Consider the following 20,436-nt stretch of genomic DNA (forward strand, 5'->3'; position numbering starts at 1 on the left):
ACCTGGGTTCAGAACCTGTTCTCTGTCCAATAACAAGACCGCGCAAACCGCTTGTATATTTCCCCAGGGAGTGTCTAGAGCAGTCGCTGTCAAAACGGGGTGATGTCTCCAGAACAGCGACTGGCCTAAGGACTCTACGGCCACATTCCCACCTCTGGGAAAACCGACGAGGTCAGCTCTTACCACCCCTTTCGCGGTTGTGAGGGCAGAAAGAAAAACCCTCCGGGCCCACCCAAGCGCGGCATAAACGCGTCTCCGCTGGGTGTTAACGCCTAGGTTCAAGCTTTGGCCGCTCAGGCCGCACGCGCCTGCGCGTCGAAGCTCGTCGCGGGCTATTGCGCGCCAGTCGCGCAGCACTGTGGGGCTGGTAGTTCCAATTGGTGCGTGGTTTAGGGCTGCCAAAGCCACAGAACTACACTTCCCAGTAAGGACCCCGGCAGCAGCTGGTGCGCGCGGCGTGCGTTAGCGACCACACTTCCGGACGAGCCGGGGGGCGGGACCGTGGCGGAGGCTGGAGCTGGGCGTCGGGATGCAGCGCCCCGGGCCCTTCAGCACCCTCTACGGGCGGGTCTTGGCCCCGCTGCCCGGGCGGGCCGGGGGCGCGGCCTCAGGCGGAGGCGGGAACAGCTGGGGTGTCCTGGGTTCCCACGTGCAGCCTCCCGGACGCGCGCAGTCCGGGACCCGCGCCGGCGTCGGCAGTACAGGTACCCACGGCGGGGACGCCAACAGCGCCTGCCCGGCCCCCTCCACGATGTCCAAGGCCGAGGAGGCCAAGAAGCTAGCGGGCCGCGCGGCCGTTGAGAACCACGTGAGGGTGAGCAGCTCCGGGCGTGGGGCTCCCGTGCTCGGCGTGACGGGCTCGTGTTGCGCGCTCTGGGCAGGGTCTGCGTGAGAGGGGCGAGGGTGCACGCTTTATCCGGGTTTAGATCCCCCCCTCCTTTTCCTTGCTCCTTAAACGTCTTTTAGATGTGGGATCAGTTGGGGACGAGTTTCCTAAAAGTTGAGCTTTCTAAAAGGACTCCTTCCGTGTCCGGCCGGGTAACAGTTTGCATAGTGGAGTCTGGTGGTGTCTGATGTGTTTGGAGTGGGTCTGGAAAGTACGTGCCGTGCGGCTTCCTTATCAACAAATGGCAAATGGAGTTCTGAGGCTGCCAAGAGATCTTCGTTTCTCTTCGTTTCTCTTGTGTTGGGAAGCCCGGGGAGAGCCTGTTTGCAAATTGCGTTGAAATTTCACGTCCAAGGAGGTTCGTAGCTTGGCGCGCGCTAGGTCCTGAGTGTACTCGCTAGTGAGAGATACCGGAAGACTCACTCAGGCTTTAAACCTCCTTGCCTTTCACAGGGCAGGGTGGGCGCTTGGATTTTGGAGGGAGCTGTTCTTTAAGGTGGGGAGCAGAGATGTCTAGGCGTTACCGGTGAGGTCGTGTGGCCCCACTTGTTAAGTGGCGGGTGTGGTGCTGTTATAGTGAAGTCTTTTGAGTGGATTTGCTGTCATCAGTCAAGTTAATTGTCTTAATTGTGGTACTTTACGAGCGAAGTGGAGTATCTCTGCCCTTTGGGGGAGTTTCCTGGGCTTTGTTGGGCTTTTTGTCTCTCTCTTCTATTTTCTTAGAAAGTGGTATCCGGGTCTCTTTCTCCTTTAATGATAGTTCTTTACATTTGTTAACGCTTTAAGAGATACTTTCTATAGGTAGATGATGTTTGATCCTCACACCACTTGACTAAGTCGGAGGAGGGACCAGTGTGGTAACCTGATTCTACAGAACCGGCTTGTTCTGTAGAGGAATGGCCAAGGATCCTTGGGGATCCAAACTGAGTGACTCCTGTTCCAGTGCCCTTCTACCAGTTCTGCAGCCGCTCTGTTCTGGTGTATTTTGTTCCAGGACTGGTTAGCAGTGGAGTTTTCTATGGGAATCCTCAGAGATAATGCAAAATGTGCAGTCTGGCTCTGCTTTTGGGATTCAGTGCCTCAGCGGAAAAATTGGGACAGTAAGCTGAAATTTCAAAATGCCTGTGTAAAGTGAATAATTAATAGACAGGTAAATGAAATCTGTAAATATCTTAGTTTTCCTATGAACTTAGTTACATTAATACTTGCTGACATCAGTATTCTCGACTTTAGTTAAATGTATTTGCTTACATAAAAATCTGTGAGCCCCCATCTCGGGCTAGAGCTACAAAGCACTGGATTCCAGCCACATTATTCTGTGAAATTACCAGGTGGTCATGGGGAGATCTTCATTGGCACTTTCGGGGCACCTCACCCCAATCTCAGGGGCACCCGCTTTCCCTATGAAGCTGCTTCCTGAGATGCTAACATTACCTGAATTTTGTATTTTCTGCTTTTCAACGTTGATTTGTCCATTTCATTTGTTTGCCAGATATTTGAGTGCCTAGTATGTGTCAGGCAGTTGGTGTGGTGGCCAGAAACGTGGCTTCAGGGAGAAGGAAAATCATGTCCTGGATACTTGGCAAACAGGAGAGTTCAAACCTACACATTTACCGAACATAGTCATGTGCCTAATCGTCAAGGCTTAGCTAGCTGCCCTCTCCAGGGTGGGTATCCTTTGCCCCCATCTAAGCCATGTTTTCTTCTAGTGCCTCGTGTCTTGAAATTGTTCACTCGTGTCAGTTTGTCGATGTGGTCATGTGCCAGGTCCTTCCATCCTTTGGATGTTGTTATAGCTGACCCTTCTCCCTGACCTGTCACCTTTCCCAGTTTAAGCTCTTCCCATGGCCAGAGGATAGCGGTTGCCCTTATCTTGTCCCCTCTGCCAATCTGTTGAGTGATGCATTATCATCTTCTGAAGCTCTCATCTGCTCTTGTCACAGGGACCCCTCAGGTGGTGTCATTTTAATGTCCACGTAACATATCTGAAGTATCTATTGTGAGCCAGGTACTGGGCCAGCTGGAGAGAATATGCAGATGAGAGGCTGTGGTTCTTTTCCTGAAGCCCACAGTCTTGTTTCCTTCTATAATCCTTTGTCCTCCATGTACCAGAACGTTGGAAAAGTCAGACTACTGGCATATAATGTGTTTTAACATCACTACACTCTACCCTAGAATGCTCGCTCTTGTCCTCTGACCTTGCCTGTTAAAATCATATATGTCCTTCAGGGTTTGGTTCAAAGACCATTTCCTCTTTTCAGTTTTTTCTTAGCCTCCTAACTTTGGGGGAGACCTTTTCGGTTTTGTAGTGCTTTATACCTCTTATGTGCTTTATGGTGTCTTCCGTTCTAGTCATCTGTATGTTTCTCTCTCCTGTCTTCCTAAGGAGTAAGCTCTTAGTGGATAGTTAACCTCATCTTCTCTCAGTGTCAGTTGCAGTTGGGCCTGCCTGGTAAATATTTGCTGAGTTGGTGGAATGTGGACACAAATATGGAGATTGTGGGGTTATTGGTGGCCCTTTGCTTAGTTAGAATCTCTGGAGTGTAGGCTTCGCAGTTGCCCAGCCCATTGGGGTTCCATTGTGGTGACTACTTCCACATCTGGATGGATGGAGAACTTGTAGAGTTCTCAACTGAACCCTTCTGGTAGCCACCCTGACCTCAGCTCTGCCTGTTTCTGGGAGTTTAGCCACCCAGGACCATGCAGGGCCGTGTTCTCCTGAAGGGCTATAGCTCCCTTTGTTTTCTTGGAGCCTGGCTTTGTTTTTTGACTGGCTTAGCCTGAAGTTGGTGAGCAGTAGCTCCAGTTGGTCAGTGAAACTATTTCCAAGTTACCCTACTGGACGTAGTGAAGTTCCAGTGTTGCAAGTATGGCATGTGGTTTAGTATTGTCCAGCAGAAGGGGCCTGTTCCTCCTGCAGAGCTTGCTTGGTGGCTGTCTGCCGTTGCGCCACCTCATAGGCACCCTTTGGCTATCTCTGTTTCGCTTTGGCTAGGACGCTGATTTCTGGGCCAGTCATTTGATTCCATGGTAGGAGAACCGCGTGGTTGAAGAGCTTGCGCCTGGCAGGCCCCTGTAATTCCTGGCCTCCTCCACAGAGGGAAGGAGAGCCTTGCATAGAGCTTGCCTGACTCACCAAAGTTCGTCTGTGTGCCACCTGGCTGCAGGGAGCTTATGAGTGACATCAGTGTATGGTAATGAGGATTACTGTATAGCTAAGTGCTGTCAGCTTCAGGTTAAGTGTGAGAGTTAGGTCGAGCCTACATAGGCATTAGTATATTAAGTAATTTTCTCATTCTTGAATATATTCAGCTATTTTTTTTTTTTTTTTTTTTAGTTTATTTATTTTGAGAAAGGTAGATAGAGACAATCCCAAGCAGGCTCCGTGCTGTCAGCAGCATAGAGTCCGACACGGAACTTGATTTCATTGACTGTGAGATCATGACTTGGGTGGAAATCAAGAGCTAGTTAAGTAACTGGCTGAGCCACCCAGGCACACCCAGACATTCAGCTGTTTTGAATGTTTTTGTGTTGTGACATACCATTCACTTGTCTTAAAGACCTTACTGTTGACATTTGTGCAGGTAGTTAAATAACTACTGGATGCATTACCTTCATGAGGGCATCACTGAAGATGGAATTCTTACCTGGGACAAGCTCTCTTCTGAGGGCTCTGTGGTGTATTTGGTGATTTGGGAACTGTGAGCTAGTCAAAGTGATTTCCATCAGGTAGCAAACAGAGGCTAGTGGGTAAAGCCATCTGTAGGTAGAGGCCCAACTGGAAGTGCTTTAGTGGCTGGAGTATTAACATTTGATTTCTTTTTTTGTAGCTCTCTCCACTGGCTGGTCATTCTTTCTAACTAATCCTTTACAGTTTGAGATGTGGTCTTGCTTTGAGAAGGACCACATCAGATATGGGCCCAGGGGCTGGCATTGGGTATTTGTCCTGTGGGGAGTGAGCGGTGTTGACTCTGGCTCTCAGTTTGTCCTGAGATGCTCCCAGGATTTTTCTTGTCTCCTATGAAGTAATAAAAAACAGAATTCAACAGTAAATCTTAAAGATCTATTGGCTTTATTCAGTGATTCATGAATCAGGTAGCATCCAACCTAACACATAGAAAGGGACTCCAAAGAGCTTTGCAAAATGAAAGACTTTTCTAGTCAGAAAGGACAGGACCTAGGAAGTTATACTAGGCATAAAAGCAGGTTGTTTATTGTAAGGTCACTTTGCTATAGGGGATGGCAGAGGTCTCTTAGGCACGTTACCTAGCTAGTGCTGATCAGACGGTTCCCGATTGACTAGCTTAAGATTCCATTTCTGGGAGAGCCAAAACTGTAATTAAGTCAAGTCTTGGTATGGTGATCTGCAGTTTAGCATAAGTGACTCCATTTTGGGCCTTTTTTTTTTTTTTTTTAACACTCCCTACTTCCTATCAGGCAAAAGATTTAACTTACTTAAAATGTTCAGTTTAAGCTGGCTTTACAAAAATGTTCTGCAGGTGAGTACTAAAAGGTTCCTGGCTAGCCCCCAGGGGCAGTCAGAAAGGAAAAGCTGTACAAAAAACACAAAGCCTAGGTTCACCCTAAGAGTGAAAAGCAGAGTTATCTAGCTTCAGTGACTTTTCGGGGACTGATCACAGGCAACTTCAGGTTGGTGGCATCACAGGAAATCTTCAGGGGGGCTATCAAGCCCACCATCTAGAGCCTCCCTGAAGTCAGCAGAAGGGGTAGAGTCCAAAGTAACCATTAGGGTGATGCAGGCTGGCCTGGTCTGGGGAACTAGAGAGGGTCCCTCAGGACTAGCCAACAGGATCCTTGGCTTCACACAGGATCAAAATCAAATTCAGGCTGGTAGGAAGTGGGAGCAGAGTTTATTGAATAGTGTGAGTGATAGGTTATAGCAGAATCTGAATGTGTGGGAGACCCAGGAAGGAAAGAAGAGACTCATCTTTGCTTGGGGGCCAGGTTTTTTGTGGTTTTTTTGAGGACAGTGGCCTGGGGTATGTGCCTCTCAAACATCTAGTAACTGGTCAAAACAGGGATGAGTGTGGGGTGCTTCGGTGCCTCTGTGGCTCAGTTAGGTGAACATCAGACTCTTGATTTTGGCTTCCAGGGTTGTGGGATCAAGCCCCGTGTTTGGCTCTGTGTTGAGCGTAGAGCTGGCTTGAGATTCTCTCTCTGCCCCTCCCCTACTTGGCTCACTCTTTCAAAAAATTAAAAATAAATATTTTTTAAAAAAAGGATGAGTGCTCAGGTGTCCTCTATAAGTCACTTATGCCTATGCCCTGAAGCTAGGAGTCTCAGAAAACCAAAACCATCACAGTAGTGATGACCCCACCCCATCACTACTTAGATATTACCTATTGTGCTAGAAGACTAAAGATACCATGAACTCCCTGACCTTTACAAGGAGGACATACTTTTAGCCATACCATAAGACATGTCTAGGGTGGGGGTGCAAGTCCTAGTGATGAGGTTGAAGTGGTGGGGGTGAGGGTCCAGAGCCAATGGCCAAGAAAGAATTCTTGAGATGTCTTTGGTGCCAAGATGACTTTGTTAAAGCTTGGGGACGGGACCAGTGGGCTAGAGGAGCTGCTCTGGGGTTCTGACTGATTATATACCTGGGAGTTGGGGGAGGAGGAGTGTGTAAAGGCAGTGGGAAGTTCCCAAACTTTCATATGCTAAAGAAGACTCCCAAGATACTGGAAGCCTTGCTATTGTTGAACTAAAGCTATTTTTTTCTAGCAAAACATTAACATTAAGACAGTGAGGAGTTTCCAGAGGAATGTTTTACTCTGCCTATCTCAAGTGTTAGTGGGATGCAGGTTATAAGGAAATATAATTTTATCTACATTTTCTTCTTGCCATTGTTCCCCACATCATTATGGAGGAGGAGGGTGATGTTAGGGTTCTTGGAAATGGAGTGTGTAGGTTTCTGGAGATTGCCTTTTTTTCTTGTAAATCATTAAAACAGGTAGTTGCAAACTGATGGAGACTCCTGTCCTGCGTGACTGTGATCTCTGTCAGTTTGTGTTTCCCTTTCCTTTGTGCTTGGGCAGTCTGGAGCGCCTGAGGAGCGTCACAGTGTCCCACTGGGGGACAGGGGTTTCGGGGGGTTAGCTTGTGCTTTGCCCTTAGCTTGCCTTTGGCTTCCTCATCACTAGCAAGAATAGAAGCAGGAAAAGGAGCAAAAAAGCACGTTTTATTTTTTGTTTTGTTTTTTTTTTTAATAGGGTCTCTTCAGTTACCCTGTCTGAAGGGGATGGCGCATGTTCTGAAATAGCAAACCACGTTAGCATCTGTCCAGTTGATGCCAGAAGGTCCCTATTTTGCAAAAGACTGCCTCAGAATATGGGAAGAGGGTGAAGCTTAGTTAGGATTATGAGAAAGAGTCTTCTCCTGCAGTAGGGACAGTGGGTAAGAGCGCTTGTGAGTACAAAGGACAAGAAGAGGCCTGACTGAGCCTGCAGTCCGAAGAAAGGGGGAGGATCCCTTGAGCAGATGAGGGGCTGCATAGGGGCCCAGCCAACTTCAGTTAGACCACAAACAGCAAAACAGGTCAGAATACTACAATTAGGAAATAATGTGGAGCTCACTCAGTTCCTAAGCAACTTCCTGCCAGTCTAAGGCAAAACAGCTAGAAACCAAAGCAAAACTACCATCTATCAATAAGCACTTACCAAGAATGTTTAGAATGTTTATTAAATGTTAATATAAGTCAAATCTCACAATAATCCCTTGTGACCTCAAGACTAATTATCCCCACTTTAGGAAAGAATTCAACACCATAAGGCAAAATTTAAGAAAATGAGCAAAAGAGGGGCACCTGAGTGGCTCAGTTGGTTAAGTGTCTGACTTCGGCTCAGGTCATGATCTCACGGTTCGTGGGTTTGAGCCCCGCTTCGGGCTCTGTGCTGACACCTGTCTCTGAGCCTGGAGCGTGCTGCTTCTTTTTTTTTTTTTTTTAAACAAATAGTTTATTGTCACGTTGGTTTCCATATAACACCCAGTGCTCATCCCTACAAGTGCCCTCCTCCTTGCACATCTCCCCCCTCCCCTCCCCTCCCACACCCATCAGTCCTCAGTTTGTTCTCAGTATTCAACAGTCTTTCATGGTTTGCCTCTCTTCCTCTCCCGCACTATTTCCCCCCTTCTTCTCCCCCTTGGTCCTCCGTTAAGTTCCTCCTAATCCTCCTATACGTGCAATCATATGGTATTTGTCTTTCTCTGCCTGACTTATTTCGCTCAGCATAACACCCTCAAGGTCCATCCATGTTGCTACACATGGCCAGATTTCATTGTTTCTCATTGCCATGTAGTATTCCATGGTATAGATAAACCACATCTTCTTGATCCATTCGTCTGTTGATGGACACTTAAGGTCTTTCCATTTTTTGGCTATTGTTGAGGTACTGCTATGAACATTGGTGTCCATGTGCCCCTATGCATCAGCACTCCTGTATCCCTTGGGTAAATTCCTAGCAGTGCTATTATTGCTGGGTCATAGGGGAGTTCTCCTGTTAATTTTTTGAGTTACCTCCACACTGTTCTCCAGGGCAGCTGTACCAGTTTGCATTCCCATCAACAGTTTAAGAGGGTGCCCGTTTCTCCACATCCTCACCAGCATCTAGAGTCTCCTGATTTGTTCATTTTAGCCACTCTGACCGGTGTGAGGCAGTATCTCAGCGTGGTTTTGATTTGTATTTCCCTGAGACTGAGAGATGTTGAGCATCGTTTCATGTGTCGGTTGGCCATCTGGATGTTCTCTTCAGAGAAGTGCCTGTTCATCTCTTCTGCCCATTTCTTAACTGGATTATTTGCTTTTCAGGTGTGGAGTTTGGTGAGTTCCTTACAGATTTTGGATACTAGCCCAGAAAAGGGACTTTAAAGACAAAACTATAGAATGCCATGTAAACTAAAGCTGGTTTGACGCATTTAAGAGAAGGGTTCTGTCCACTTTGCACACTAACGTGGCTGTACCTGAGTGTTTAGTTAGGGCTTGCACCCGTGGCCCCAGATTACACAGAGGGACAAGCAGCTTGAGAGGAAAGTCATTGCAAGTGACCCAGGAGCCTGGCAGAGTGAGCCAAACTCCACAGCACACCTGGGTGTAATGGTTAATTTCATGTGTCAGCTTGGCTGCACCATTGTGCTTAGGTTTTTTTTTTTGTCAAACACCAGCCAAGATGTCATGGCAGGTATATTTTAGATGAGATTAAGATTTGAAGCAATAGACTTTGAGTAAAAGTCTATTGTGGGTGGGCCTCATCCAATCAGTTGAAGGCCTTAAGAGAAAAGGCTGAGGTCTCCCAAGGAAGAAGGCATTCTGCCTCTAAACTGTCTTGTGACTACATCAACTCTTCCCTGAGTCTCCAGCTTGCCGGCCTGCCTTAAAAATGTCAGATTGGCCAGCCCCTGAAATCACATGGGCCAGTTCCTTAAGATAAGTCTCTTTCTTACTCTCTATCTCTGTCTCTGCATACACACATACACACACGTGCACGCGCGCGCACACACTTGCTCACATCCTGTTGGTTCTGTTTCTCTGGAGAACCCTGGTCAACACAGGAGGTGACTTGCCCACCGGGACCAGTTTTCCCCATTACACACACCCGGTGTGCTAGTGGGTTTTAGGCTTTGAGAAAAGAAGTGTAACATCAAGGGGAAAACTATGGCGCAGAAGCCCTGCCGCTCTCTGAGGAGCACCCCCTCTGGAGTGAGTTTCCTTGCTGGCCAGGGAGGAGACATCCATGGGGAAGTCACGTAGGAGGTCTCCGTGAATGCGGGCAGGCAGTGAGCGAGCAGTGGGGGAGCAGCGGCAGCCTGTGGAGCAGGACCATGTGAACAGGGTGTGGGTCTGAGCAAGGCAGGCACTGTCCATCTAGCCCTTCTGTTCGAGAAGAAGGAAACTTAAGTAGAACTGCAAAGTGGCCAAGCCTAGGGAGCACGGGGACTATACCTGTGAGCATCCCAGGAATATTTGTTAAAGACTTCGTGTAAAAGCACAGAGTGTTGAGCCTTGTACCGTTACCATCAATGGAGCTTTACTCTGAGGTCACTTGCTAGCGGGGTTTGGACATGTGGGTTACATTTGCCTGGTACTAAACTGATTGACAGTATTTTGGTACAAAGGAGCTACTTACAAATTCATCGTGGTGAGATTGGCTAGAAACATGGAATCAGGTTCTCAGCAATACAACCTCCTCCTGGGTTAAGCAGAGTCAAGTCGGTTTCCTGTGACTTCTCAGAGACTCTAAAACAAATGTGCTTGGGGTGCCTGGGTGGCTCAGTCGGTTAGGTGTCCTACTTCAACTCAGGTCATGGTGGTTCGTGGGGCCCAGCCCCATGTTTGCTCTGTGCTGACGCTCAGAGCCTGCAGCCTGCCAGCCTGCTTCTGATTCTGTGTCTCCCTCTCTCTCTCTGACCCTCCCCTGCTCATGCTGTCTCTCTTCTCTCAGAAATAAATAAAGCATTAAAAAAAAAAATGAGCAAAAGAGATTACTGCACATCCTTTCTTGGAATGCCAGAGCCTGCCATTGCCTTCCACTAGGCCATATACAACTCTGTGGAGGGACCTTTAACTTGTAGAACACTATTAGCAATGCACATAATTTTTGTTCATAGAAATGCAAATTTTATGAGAGTCAACTGATTATTTCCCTAAAGATCTTGTAAATTCATTTCAGCATTTCTTGACTGTATATGAATTTTCGATTCTAGGGTTCTTCCTGTGGATAGGTTGTAACATCTTTTTCTGTTCACTCAGTAATTTAATGAGCTAAATGAAATCTATGACCTATTCATTTTATATTGATACAAGCCTGTGATTTTACCTTCCTTTTTTTTTTAATCATCTTTTAACAACATCAGTTACCTCCTACACAACCTTACTTTGAATAAGCAACTTCGGAGTAAGTTCGATATGCTGAAATATTTTGTGTCAAATTTCGTAGAATTCCAGCAACTGATTAAACATCCATTGAGCAAGGGGAAGCCCATAGTGAATCTTTTTTTGTTATAAATAATGAAGTTTTGGGGTGCTGGTGGGTTGGTCCGGAGCCGACAGCCAAGAAAGAATTCTTGAAGATGTCTTTGGAACAAAAAGATGATTTTATTAAGGCATGGGACAGGAACCATAGACAGGAAGAGCTGCACTGGGGTCGTGAAGGGTAACTCATTATATACCCTCAGGTTGGGAGGGGGTCAGGGTTAGAGTAAGTTTCTAAGGCATTTTGGAAGCAAGGTTTCTAGGACCTTGAGGGACTAGCTGTTGGCTAGGGAAAGGCCATTATTACCATTTAGTAAAACCTCAGTCATGAGACCCTTCAGATGTGTATCGGGGGCCATAAGCTTGGAGTATGATTGCCAGAATAGATCTTGGGCCCTTGAGATAAAGGAAGTAGACTTATTACAGGATCCTTGAGGTTGGAACAATGTTAAGCCAAGGTTCTCTTTTGCCCCTAGCAAAGTGCCATCATCGAGACAGCTGAGCTCCTAGAGGGAGGTCACTCTGCTGGTTTCAAGGACTTGTCAAAGGCCTGTAGGCAGTAAGGAAATTTAATTTTTCATTTGCCTTAGTTTCTCACATCACCATGGCAGATACTTAAAGCTGTTTCCTTTGTTCTTGGGTAGCTGGGAGTGTCTGGGGTAATATCACACATATTCCACCTGGGGAGTGGTGGAGTGGTGCCAGCCTGTATTTTGCCCTCCACTTACCCCATGGTCCCTCATCAATAAACAAGACAACAGGCTCCAAATTAAGTCACTTGTGTTAAGCCTGTATCACCAAAAGGAGACTTAATTACAGTTTCAACCCTCCCCAAAATGGAATGTTATATTAGTTAGGAATTGTCTGATCAGCACTAGTTAGGTATGTGCCTGAGTAGCCCCTGCCATCCCCTAAGGAAAAGTAACCTGGCAATAATAACCAGTCTGCTTTTTTGCCTGCTGTCACCTCCTTGTTCACACTTTCCTCTGGCTATAAAAGTCTTTCATTTTGTGTAGCTCCTCGAAGCTCTTTCTATCTGTCAGACTGGGTGCTGCTTGACTTGCTCAAATAAAATTCTTCATATGCCTCAGTTTATCTTTTTAACAGGAAGAAATGGTGATGTTAGTGTTAGATGAGAGTAGAAGGTGCTGCTGATAAATTGCCATGGGTATTAGGCTAAAGTGCTCTCAGGTGGTTCTGTTCAGGGCTTATGTTGCTATAAAATGGGCACCCCACCTTGATCTAGGAAGTGGGCTAAAGAGAGCGTCACATATGGTATTAATGACTTTTGCTTTTTCCTCTCCTTTTTTTGGCAGAATAACCAAGTGCTAGGGATTGGAAGCGGCTCTACAATCGTTCATGCTGTGCAGCGAATAGGTATGCTCTTGGGGTGTCTGCTGGATGTTTTGTGGGGGACAGTGGGGTGGGGATGTGGTGGGGCGGAGGAAGGAGGGGCAAAGCATTGGCACCTGCCCAACTCTGCTCTTCTCTGAGAGATATTCTTGGGCCTCTTCAGCTAACTTTGGGGGATGCCCTGGCTTTGTTTACTTTGCTCATGTGGAGGGTGGGAGTGGATTTAGGATGAGATCTCAGCAGAATTTTAATCCTTATGTGTGGCCCCTAGGGCCCTGGGATAAGCCTTCTAAAGCCGTTGGGTCCCTCGGTCAACCTCAGGTGGACATACTGAGCTCAGAGCAGGCTCACCCTGTCCATGACCTTGGAGTGGATATGAGGCACCCAGAGTTGGTGGCTCCTTCCTGCAGGTGCTGGCTTCTTACTGATTAGGGTGTCCCTGAGCTTAGGAAAGGCTCTGGACTTATCAGCCCGTGTGGCTGCTCAACAGGTTTTACTGCTCTGCTTTTGTCTGTTAAAACAAAGCCCAGAGGAGAGACTTGCCTGAATGCTGATTGCTTTTTCTAGGTGCCAAGGGGGGCAGTGCTCAGGAGACAAAGTCCAGGAACACTTAGTCTTTAAAAGAGTGGCTGTGGTGCTGGCGTGATGGCTTCTGGAATCCTCATTGGCTTAACACAGGCTTTTGTGTTGCATACCTTTCTACCTTAGCACTGAGTGTATGGAGGATTGTAAGGCATGGGAATTAGTGTGCATTTCATAATAGTGGCTTCTGAACCTGCCATGATGCAGACCCAGTGATTAAAGACTTGAACTTTTAATAAAGTTTTTTTGGTAAGAGTCCCTCCCCACCCCCTGAAATGTACAAATCCAAAAAGAATAAGTAAACCCTGCTTAACCACCCTCTGGGGCCTATAAATGATTATATGTATTATGCATGTAAAAGTAAAGTACAAGGAAGAAGTAGTTAAGACTGGAGCTAGACTGCGTGGGATGTCAGCTCTGCCACCTATTAGTGACATAACTACCCAGTGGCTTTACCTATCTGTGCTTCAGTTTCCTCATCTATAAAGTGGGAGTAATAGTTGAAACTTAACCTTTGGGTTGTTAGGATTAAAAGTTCACATGTAAAAAACATTTGAATATTGCCAGGAACGTAGTAGTCACAAACACCTGACATGGCTCTATTTGTAGTTAGTATTTAGTCCTCAGGCTTTTGAATGTCCCTGTCTTGTGTGTGTGAGATGTTTGTTCACAGAGTTTTTCACCAAGGCTGGGGACACAGAATGAAAGGCAGCTGTCAGTGGGGAATAGACCTTTCCTTTTCTGTTGGATTTGAGCAGATGTGCACATGACAAGAAAAATAAAGTGAGGAGAGTGAAAAACCACCAACGTGGCTTTTGTCTCCACAGCTGAAAGAGTGAAACAAGAGAATCTGAACCTCGTCTGCATTCCCACCTCCTTCCAGGTATGTCCTGCTTTCCATTCTGCACCATGGCATTTGGCTGCTGAATCTTCTGGATCCCGAGGACGTGGAGGTGTGGCTTGGTTTCCCCTTTGCCCTCAGGAACCTTCCTTCTCTTCTCTTTTTTGTTTTTTTTGTTTGTTTGTTTTTGGTTTTTTTTTAACGCTTTTTATTTATTTCTAGGAGAGAGAGAGAGAGAGAGACAGCGTGAGCAGGGGAGGGTCAGAGAGAGAGGGAGACACAGAATCTGAAACAGGCTCCAGGCTCTGAGCTGGCAGTCAGCACAGAGCCCGACGCGGGGCTCGAACCCACGAACCGCGAGATCATGACCTAAGCGAAAGTCGGACGCTTAACCGACTAAGCCACCCAGGCGCCCCTCTCTTCTCTTTTTTGGATCGCCCTGTTCTTGGTCCTGTTTCTTGTCATTTCTTCCCCACCCCTTTTGTTTCCTTCACTTTGGGTGAAGCACATCTTTTAAGAAGCTGTCTAAGTGTGTGGGATGCCAAGTTGTTGACAACTTTGGATGTCTGAAAAATGTCTTAAATTTTTTTATTTTAATTTTTATTTTACTTCTTTTTAGAGAGAGAGAGAATATTAAGCAGGTTCCATACTCAGTGCAGGGCCCGATGTGGGGCTCGATCCCATGACCTTGACCCTGGGATCATGACCTGAGCTGAAATCAAGAGATGGATGCTCATCCAGGTGTCCCTGAAAATATCTTTATACTAGCCTTCCTTGAAGTTGGTTGTTTGGCTTAGAGAATTATATATTAGATCTTTTCTGAGGAAATTTGAAGGTATTTCTCTATTCTGTAGTTTTCAGTTTGCTATTAAAGGAGTTTGATGCCATTCTGATTCTTGATCCTTTGTATGAAACCAGTATTTTACACTCTCTGAACCCTGATACCCTGATGTTATCTTTTCTTTGTGTCCAGTGTTCTGGCATTTCACCATAGTGTGTTTTAGCGTGGGTTTGTTTCATCCATGCTCCTGGCCCCTTGGAAGGACATTTCATTCTGTAAACTCATACTCTTCATTTTGGGGGAGTTTTTTTCCTATTGTTCAATTTTCTTGCCTCTGTTTTCTCTGGTTTTTCGTTCTAGGATGTTTGTTTTATTCTTCGTGCTTGCAGGCTGTTTTGCCCTATTATCTTTTTAGCTTTGTCTTTTCTAACCCCTTTTTTTTTTTTAATGTTTATTTATTTTTAAGAGAGAGAGTATAAGCTGGGGGAGGGAGGAGAGAGGGAGACACAGAATTTGAAGCAGGCTTCAGCCTCTGAGTTGTCAGCATGGAGCCTAATGCGGGTCTCGAACCCACGAACTATGAGCTCATGACCTGAGCCAAAGTCAGACACTTGACTGACTAAGCCACCCAGGCACCCCCTCTAACCCTTCTACTGAGCTTATTTTACTGTCTCATGTTTAGTTTCCAATAAGATCTCTTTTTGTTTTGTTTTGTTTTCTGAGAGTCTTTTTTTAATTGTTCTTGTTTAATGGGGTCAGTTTTTTTCAGTGTCTCCCTTTATCTCCATTTGTTTTTAACATTTTTTTCTCCTTATATATCTGTTTTCCCAAAGTTTGTTGGAAGTATAATTTAATACAGTAAAATTTATTCTTTTTTGCATATGATTATAAGTTTTGACAGATCAACCAGCACAGTCAAAATATGGTTAGGTTGTTTGGTGTTTTATTTTATTATGTTTTTGCATTCCTGATTCTGGCTTTCCTTAGCTCTCTGCTCATTCTTTTTTTTTTTTTCCTAGAAGAGAGAGAGAGAGACAGCGTGAAGAGGGGAGGGTCAGAGAGAGAGGGAGACACAGCTCCGAAATAGGCTCCAGGCTCTGAGCTGGCAGTCAGCACAGAGCCCGACGCGGGGCTCGAACCCACTACAGCGAGATCATGACCTAAGCGAAAGTCGGACGCTTAACCGACTAAGCCACCCAGGCGCCCCAGCTCTCTGCTCATTCTGAGGACTGGTAGACTAAAGCTGATTGGAAAGTAGCTTGTAGGATAAAGGTGGTCTTTGCTCCAGGTTTGTCAGCCAAGCCTGTTGGAGAGCTCCTTATGTCAGATTATTTGTCTTCTGGCTGCTCAGATGTCTCAGAGAAGACTGACCAGTGCCCCTGTGGGAAGGGTATGCATGGCCACCTGTGTCCCGGGGTCCAAGTAGACAAAGAAGCTAGAAGACCTCTGTCATTATTCTGGATATAAACTTGCTCCCAGTTTTCAATGAAGAACCTGTAATAGTTGGAAAAGAAGTGTCTGCACCATTTTGCAGTATCTCTTTGACTCTGGGCTTGATTGTGACTTGCTTTGTCATTGGGATGTGACCAAATGATATTCTAGCAGAGAACTGAAAGGCACTTTTGTGGTGGGGCTTGGCCCTTCTTGCTGCTGAAGCCATTTTGCCACCATGTGAACAAGCCTAGGCTACTCTTCTGGAGGATTCAGGGCTGAGCAGCTCCAGGTGTGCGAGGCAAGCCTTTTTCCTACACCTATCAGCCTGTTCCAGAGACTTCCCAGTTAGTCCATGGAATCATGAGAATTGATATATATTTGCTCCTTTTTTCAAAATTAATTATTAAAAAAATTTTAATGCCAGTTTAGTTAACATACAGTGTTATATTACTTTCAGGTGTACAATAAAGTGATTCAGCAATACCATACATTACTCAGTGCTCATCACAATGAGTGTACTATTAATCTGCTACCTGTTTATCCACCCCACCTCCCATCTCCCTTCTGATAACCACCATTTCTCTGTAGTTAAGAGTAGTTTTTGGTTTGTTTTGTTTCTTCAATTCCACATATGAGTGAAATCAAATGGTATTTGTCTTTCTCTGACTTACCTTGTTTAGCATTACACTCTACATCCATCCATGCTGTTGCAAAGGTCAAGATTTTATTCTTTTTTATGGCTGAGTAATATTCCATTGTGTCATTTTGTGTGTGTGTGTGTGTGTGTGTGTGTGCATATATACATACACACCACATCTTTATCCATTCATCTGTAGATGGACACTTAGGCTGCTTCCATAATTTGGCTACTGTAAATAATGATGTAGTAAACATAGGGGCTCATATGTCTTTTTGAATTAGTGTTCTGGTATTCTTTGGGTAAATATTCAGTAGTGGAATTATTGGATCATACAGTAGTTCTATTTTTAATTTTTTGAGGAACCCCCATACTGTTTTCCACAGTGTCTGTACCACTTTGCATTCCCACCAAGAGTGTATGAGTGTTCCTTTTTCTCCACATCCTCATCAACAGTTGCTATTTCTTGTGTTTTTGATTTTAGCCATTCTGACAGATGTGAGGTGGTATATCATTATAGTTTTGATTTCCATTTCCCTGATGATGGGTGATGTTGAGTATCTTTTCTTGTGTCTGTTGGCCATCTGTATATGGAGAATGCAGAGAAATGGAGAAATGTCTGCAGTATTCTCTCTTTTAAGCCCCTGAGTTTTGGGGTAGCTACTGTGCAGCAAGAGCTCGCTGAGGGAGGGCCCTCCGTCTTCAACTGTGCCTGCAGGCCAGTTCCGAGACCTGCTGTTTGACCTTCTCCAGAAAATAAATGAATAAATATGCTGCTTTGGGAGTAGTGGAGAAAGAGAGATACAGCAGGTTCGTAACTATGTTTTACTCCCACTGACAAGTCTGCTTCCCAAAGTTTGCAGTACTGTGGAACTCCGAACCTTTCGGGAGGTTCTTTATGTGCTATTTATTTAGTGTCTTCTTCACTTCTTCCAGTGCTATTTTAAGATTTGTCTTTCTTTCTCATTTTTGGCAGTTCCCATTGTCCATCAGTGGTCCAGCTTTTAAAAGTTTGCTACTATTTTCTCCTCTTTTTGTTTATGTGTTTTAGAAAATTTCCTTTATTATAGTTTTACAGAGGTTTTGGGAAAGAGTTGAGCTAAATAGAGGTGTTCAAATTGCTGTTTTTAATTGGAGGTTTAGTACTGTGTTCTTAAAATAACATCCTCCTAACCCACCTACATTTTATGGTGGTAAGTGATAATAGTGTACCCAGAGTGGAAAATGCCGGCCAATTCCAATAGATTCAGTGGAGGAGTCATTCACAGTCATAGAGCTTGTAAAAATTCATTTGTTCAGAGTTACCGTTTTTTACCCCCCCTCGTATGCAAACTTATTTCGTGTTAAGTTTAGCTAGATACAGGCTCCTGAAATGATTGAAAAAGTCAAAATACTCCATGCTTTACTTCTAAACAAGTAAACCTATAGAGATTTAAAGGATTTTTCTGTAGATTTTTCCTTTAAGGTTAAAAGTTTCTAGAAGAGGATAATAAAAAAAGGTACTTAAAAGTCAGACTTGGTCTAGGCCAAAAACTTTATTTTTCATGTCAGCTTTCAGTGCACCTCAACTAGATGATTGAAAGGAAAATATGGACTTTCCTATTTTATTGTGAAATTTATGAACAACAGGGCTGCTAGTCTGCCACATGCCACTGTCCTTAGTCACAAGAGGCTTTTGGGGGCCCTGCTGTGGGATTGTAACGATAAGGCCATTGGCTTCTTTTTTCCAAAAGCACAAGGTAAACATTAGCTTACTGCTCCCTATGCTTTTAGGAGCTGGAAAAGCAGACATGGGTGTTTATGCTACACCTTCCGGAGACCTTTAAATTTGTAAGTTCAGGGTGTCTGGTATCCAGGAGACACTGGTATCACCCGAGCACCTGTGGCTGCTTATGTGCTGACTAAGCCAGTGTTAGTTCGATACCCCCACAATTGGGCTGTCGTGTGTTGTGTTGAAGTCGGTATATTGGTCTCCTAGGGCTGCCGTAACAAGGGACCACAAACCCAGTGTGACTTAACCAGAATCTATTGTCTCTTCAGTTCTGAAGGCTAGCAGTTTGAGGTCAAGTAGGAGAATCTGGTGTGCCTTTCTCTTAGCTTCTGGTGGCTTTCTGGTTGTCTTTGGCCTTGCTTGGCTTATAGGTGCATCGCCCTGATCTTTGCTTTCATGTTCACATGCCTTTCTCCCTGTCTGTGTCCAGATTCTCCTCCATGGGACACCAGTCATACCAGTCATATTGGATTAAGGCTCAGCCTAATGACTTTGTTTTAACATGATTACATCTGTGAAGACCCTGTGTCCAAATAAGGTCACATTCTGAAGTACTGGGGGTTAAGACTCCAGCCTTTTTTTTTTTTTTCCCAGGGGAACGCAGTTCATCTCATAACAGGAAGTTCATGTTGTTTGTGGCTCTGACTGTCTTGTGTGTGCAGAGCCACTCGCAGGGGACCTATAGGGAGTCCAGTCAAAGATGGGGAGAAGGGAGAGTTGTAGGACTTGCAGATGGGAGCCGGTCCTACCTCTGTGACTATTGAGGTCAGTGTACAAGAGTTCTCCACAATCTGGACAGGGGTGTAGACTGTTTAAAGCTAGGACAGATCCTGTCCTTGTATTACTGCTTATTGTCCCAGATGAGGGATCCATGGCTTGCAGGAGTTGGGGTGGGGCCTCCCAGCCATACAACATTTACAGGGTTTCTTTCATATGCTGGACTTTTTTTTTTTTTATTTTTTATGAATATAATTTATTGTCAAATTGGCTTATATACAACACCCAGCGCTCATCCCAGCAAGTGCCGTCCTCACTGCCCATCACCCATTTTGCCCTCTCCCCCAACCCCCATGCACCCTCAGTTTGTTCTCTGGATTTAAGACTCTCTTGTGGTGTTAAGTTTCTCAAGATCCACTGAGTGAAAACATAATATGATATCTGTCCTGTGACTGATTTATTTTACTCAGCGTAATGCTTTCCAGTTCCATCCATGTTGCTGCAGATGGCATGATTTCATTCTTTCTCATTGCCAAGTAGTACTCCATTGTATAGATAAACCACATCTTTATCCATTTGTCAGTTGATGGACATTTAAGCGCTTTCCATAATTTAGCTCTTGTTGAGAGCGCTGCTATAAACATTGGGGTCCATGTGCCCCTATGCATCATTATGTGCTGGACTTTGGATGAGAACTAAGATGGGTGGCTGCTGGTGGTGGTGGTAAGGAGGCAGAATTCAGTTGGACATAGCGATCATTGAGGATGTGCGTAGTATTATACAGATATGAGGCTCCTATGCATGGGAGCCACCATCTCCAGTGCCCAGTGTGGTGTCTGGCTTTTAGGCACTCTGTATGTGTTTGTTGGATGAATTAATGCTACATTTATGTGTGTCATTATTTATAAGTAAATCGTAGAGAAGTAGAGATAATGTGGCTTTTAGAGGAAGGAAAGCCTACTCCTTGCCCAGCAAATTGGGGAGAGCTTCCCGGGAAGGATGACATTTGAGCTGGATGTGTGGGGCTGGAGTTTGGGAGAAGGTGGAGGAGGAATGCCAAGACCTCAAAGAACTCCTTTTAAAATTGTTATCTTTAATAGCATGTTATTATATAAGATGACTTCAATTCCATTTATAAACGGGCCTGTCCTCTCTGCTTCTTGTTCTTTTACCATTCTCTCTGTTTTCCTTTTTTTCTGATTCCCTTCTTAGTCCCTAGATAAGACTGGAAGGCAGGAGACTATTTCTGGTCTTCAGTCTGTCCCTAACTTACCACTGTGACCTCTCTGGGCATCCATTTCTTCCTTAAAACAGGGGTTTGCACTAGGTAACTCCTAGAATGAACTGAGAATGATTGCTTATTTACCCAGCTATTGGCTCAAATGATGCTAACTGCTCTTGGGTAGCAAGGATGTTGAAAATGTGCTCTCTCACACTCTGATTACA

The 20,436-nt window shown here is 45.2% G+C and overlaps 1 protein-coding gene across 1 annotated transcript in view; it reads left to right on the forward strand.

The window, feature by feature from the left end:
- Positions 1-492: 492 nt before the first annotated feature.
- The window catches only part of RPIA (ribose 5-phosphate isomerase A), a 37,304-nt gene continuing 17,360 nt past the window's right edge, over positions 493-20,436 (forward strand). Inside the window, exons 1-3 of the mRNA XM_039252648.1 lie at positions 493-814; positions 12,191-12,251; positions 13,637-13,692. Coding sequence (XP_039108579.1) covers positions 530-814; positions 12,191-12,251; positions 13,637-13,692 — 402 coding nt within the window. The 5' untranslated portion in view covers positions 493-529. The remainder of the gene's footprint in view (positions 815-12,190; positions 12,252-13,636; positions 13,693-20,436) is intronic.

This window comes from Hyaena hyaena, unplaced genomic scaffold, assembly GCF_003009895.1.
Source record: "Hyaena hyaena isolate Hyena2069 unplaced genomic scaffold, ASM300989v1 scaffold_421, whole genome shotgun sequence".
Classification (NCBI taxonomy): Eukaryota; Metazoa; Chordata; class Mammalia; order Carnivora; family Hyaenidae; genus Hyaena; species Hyaena hyaena.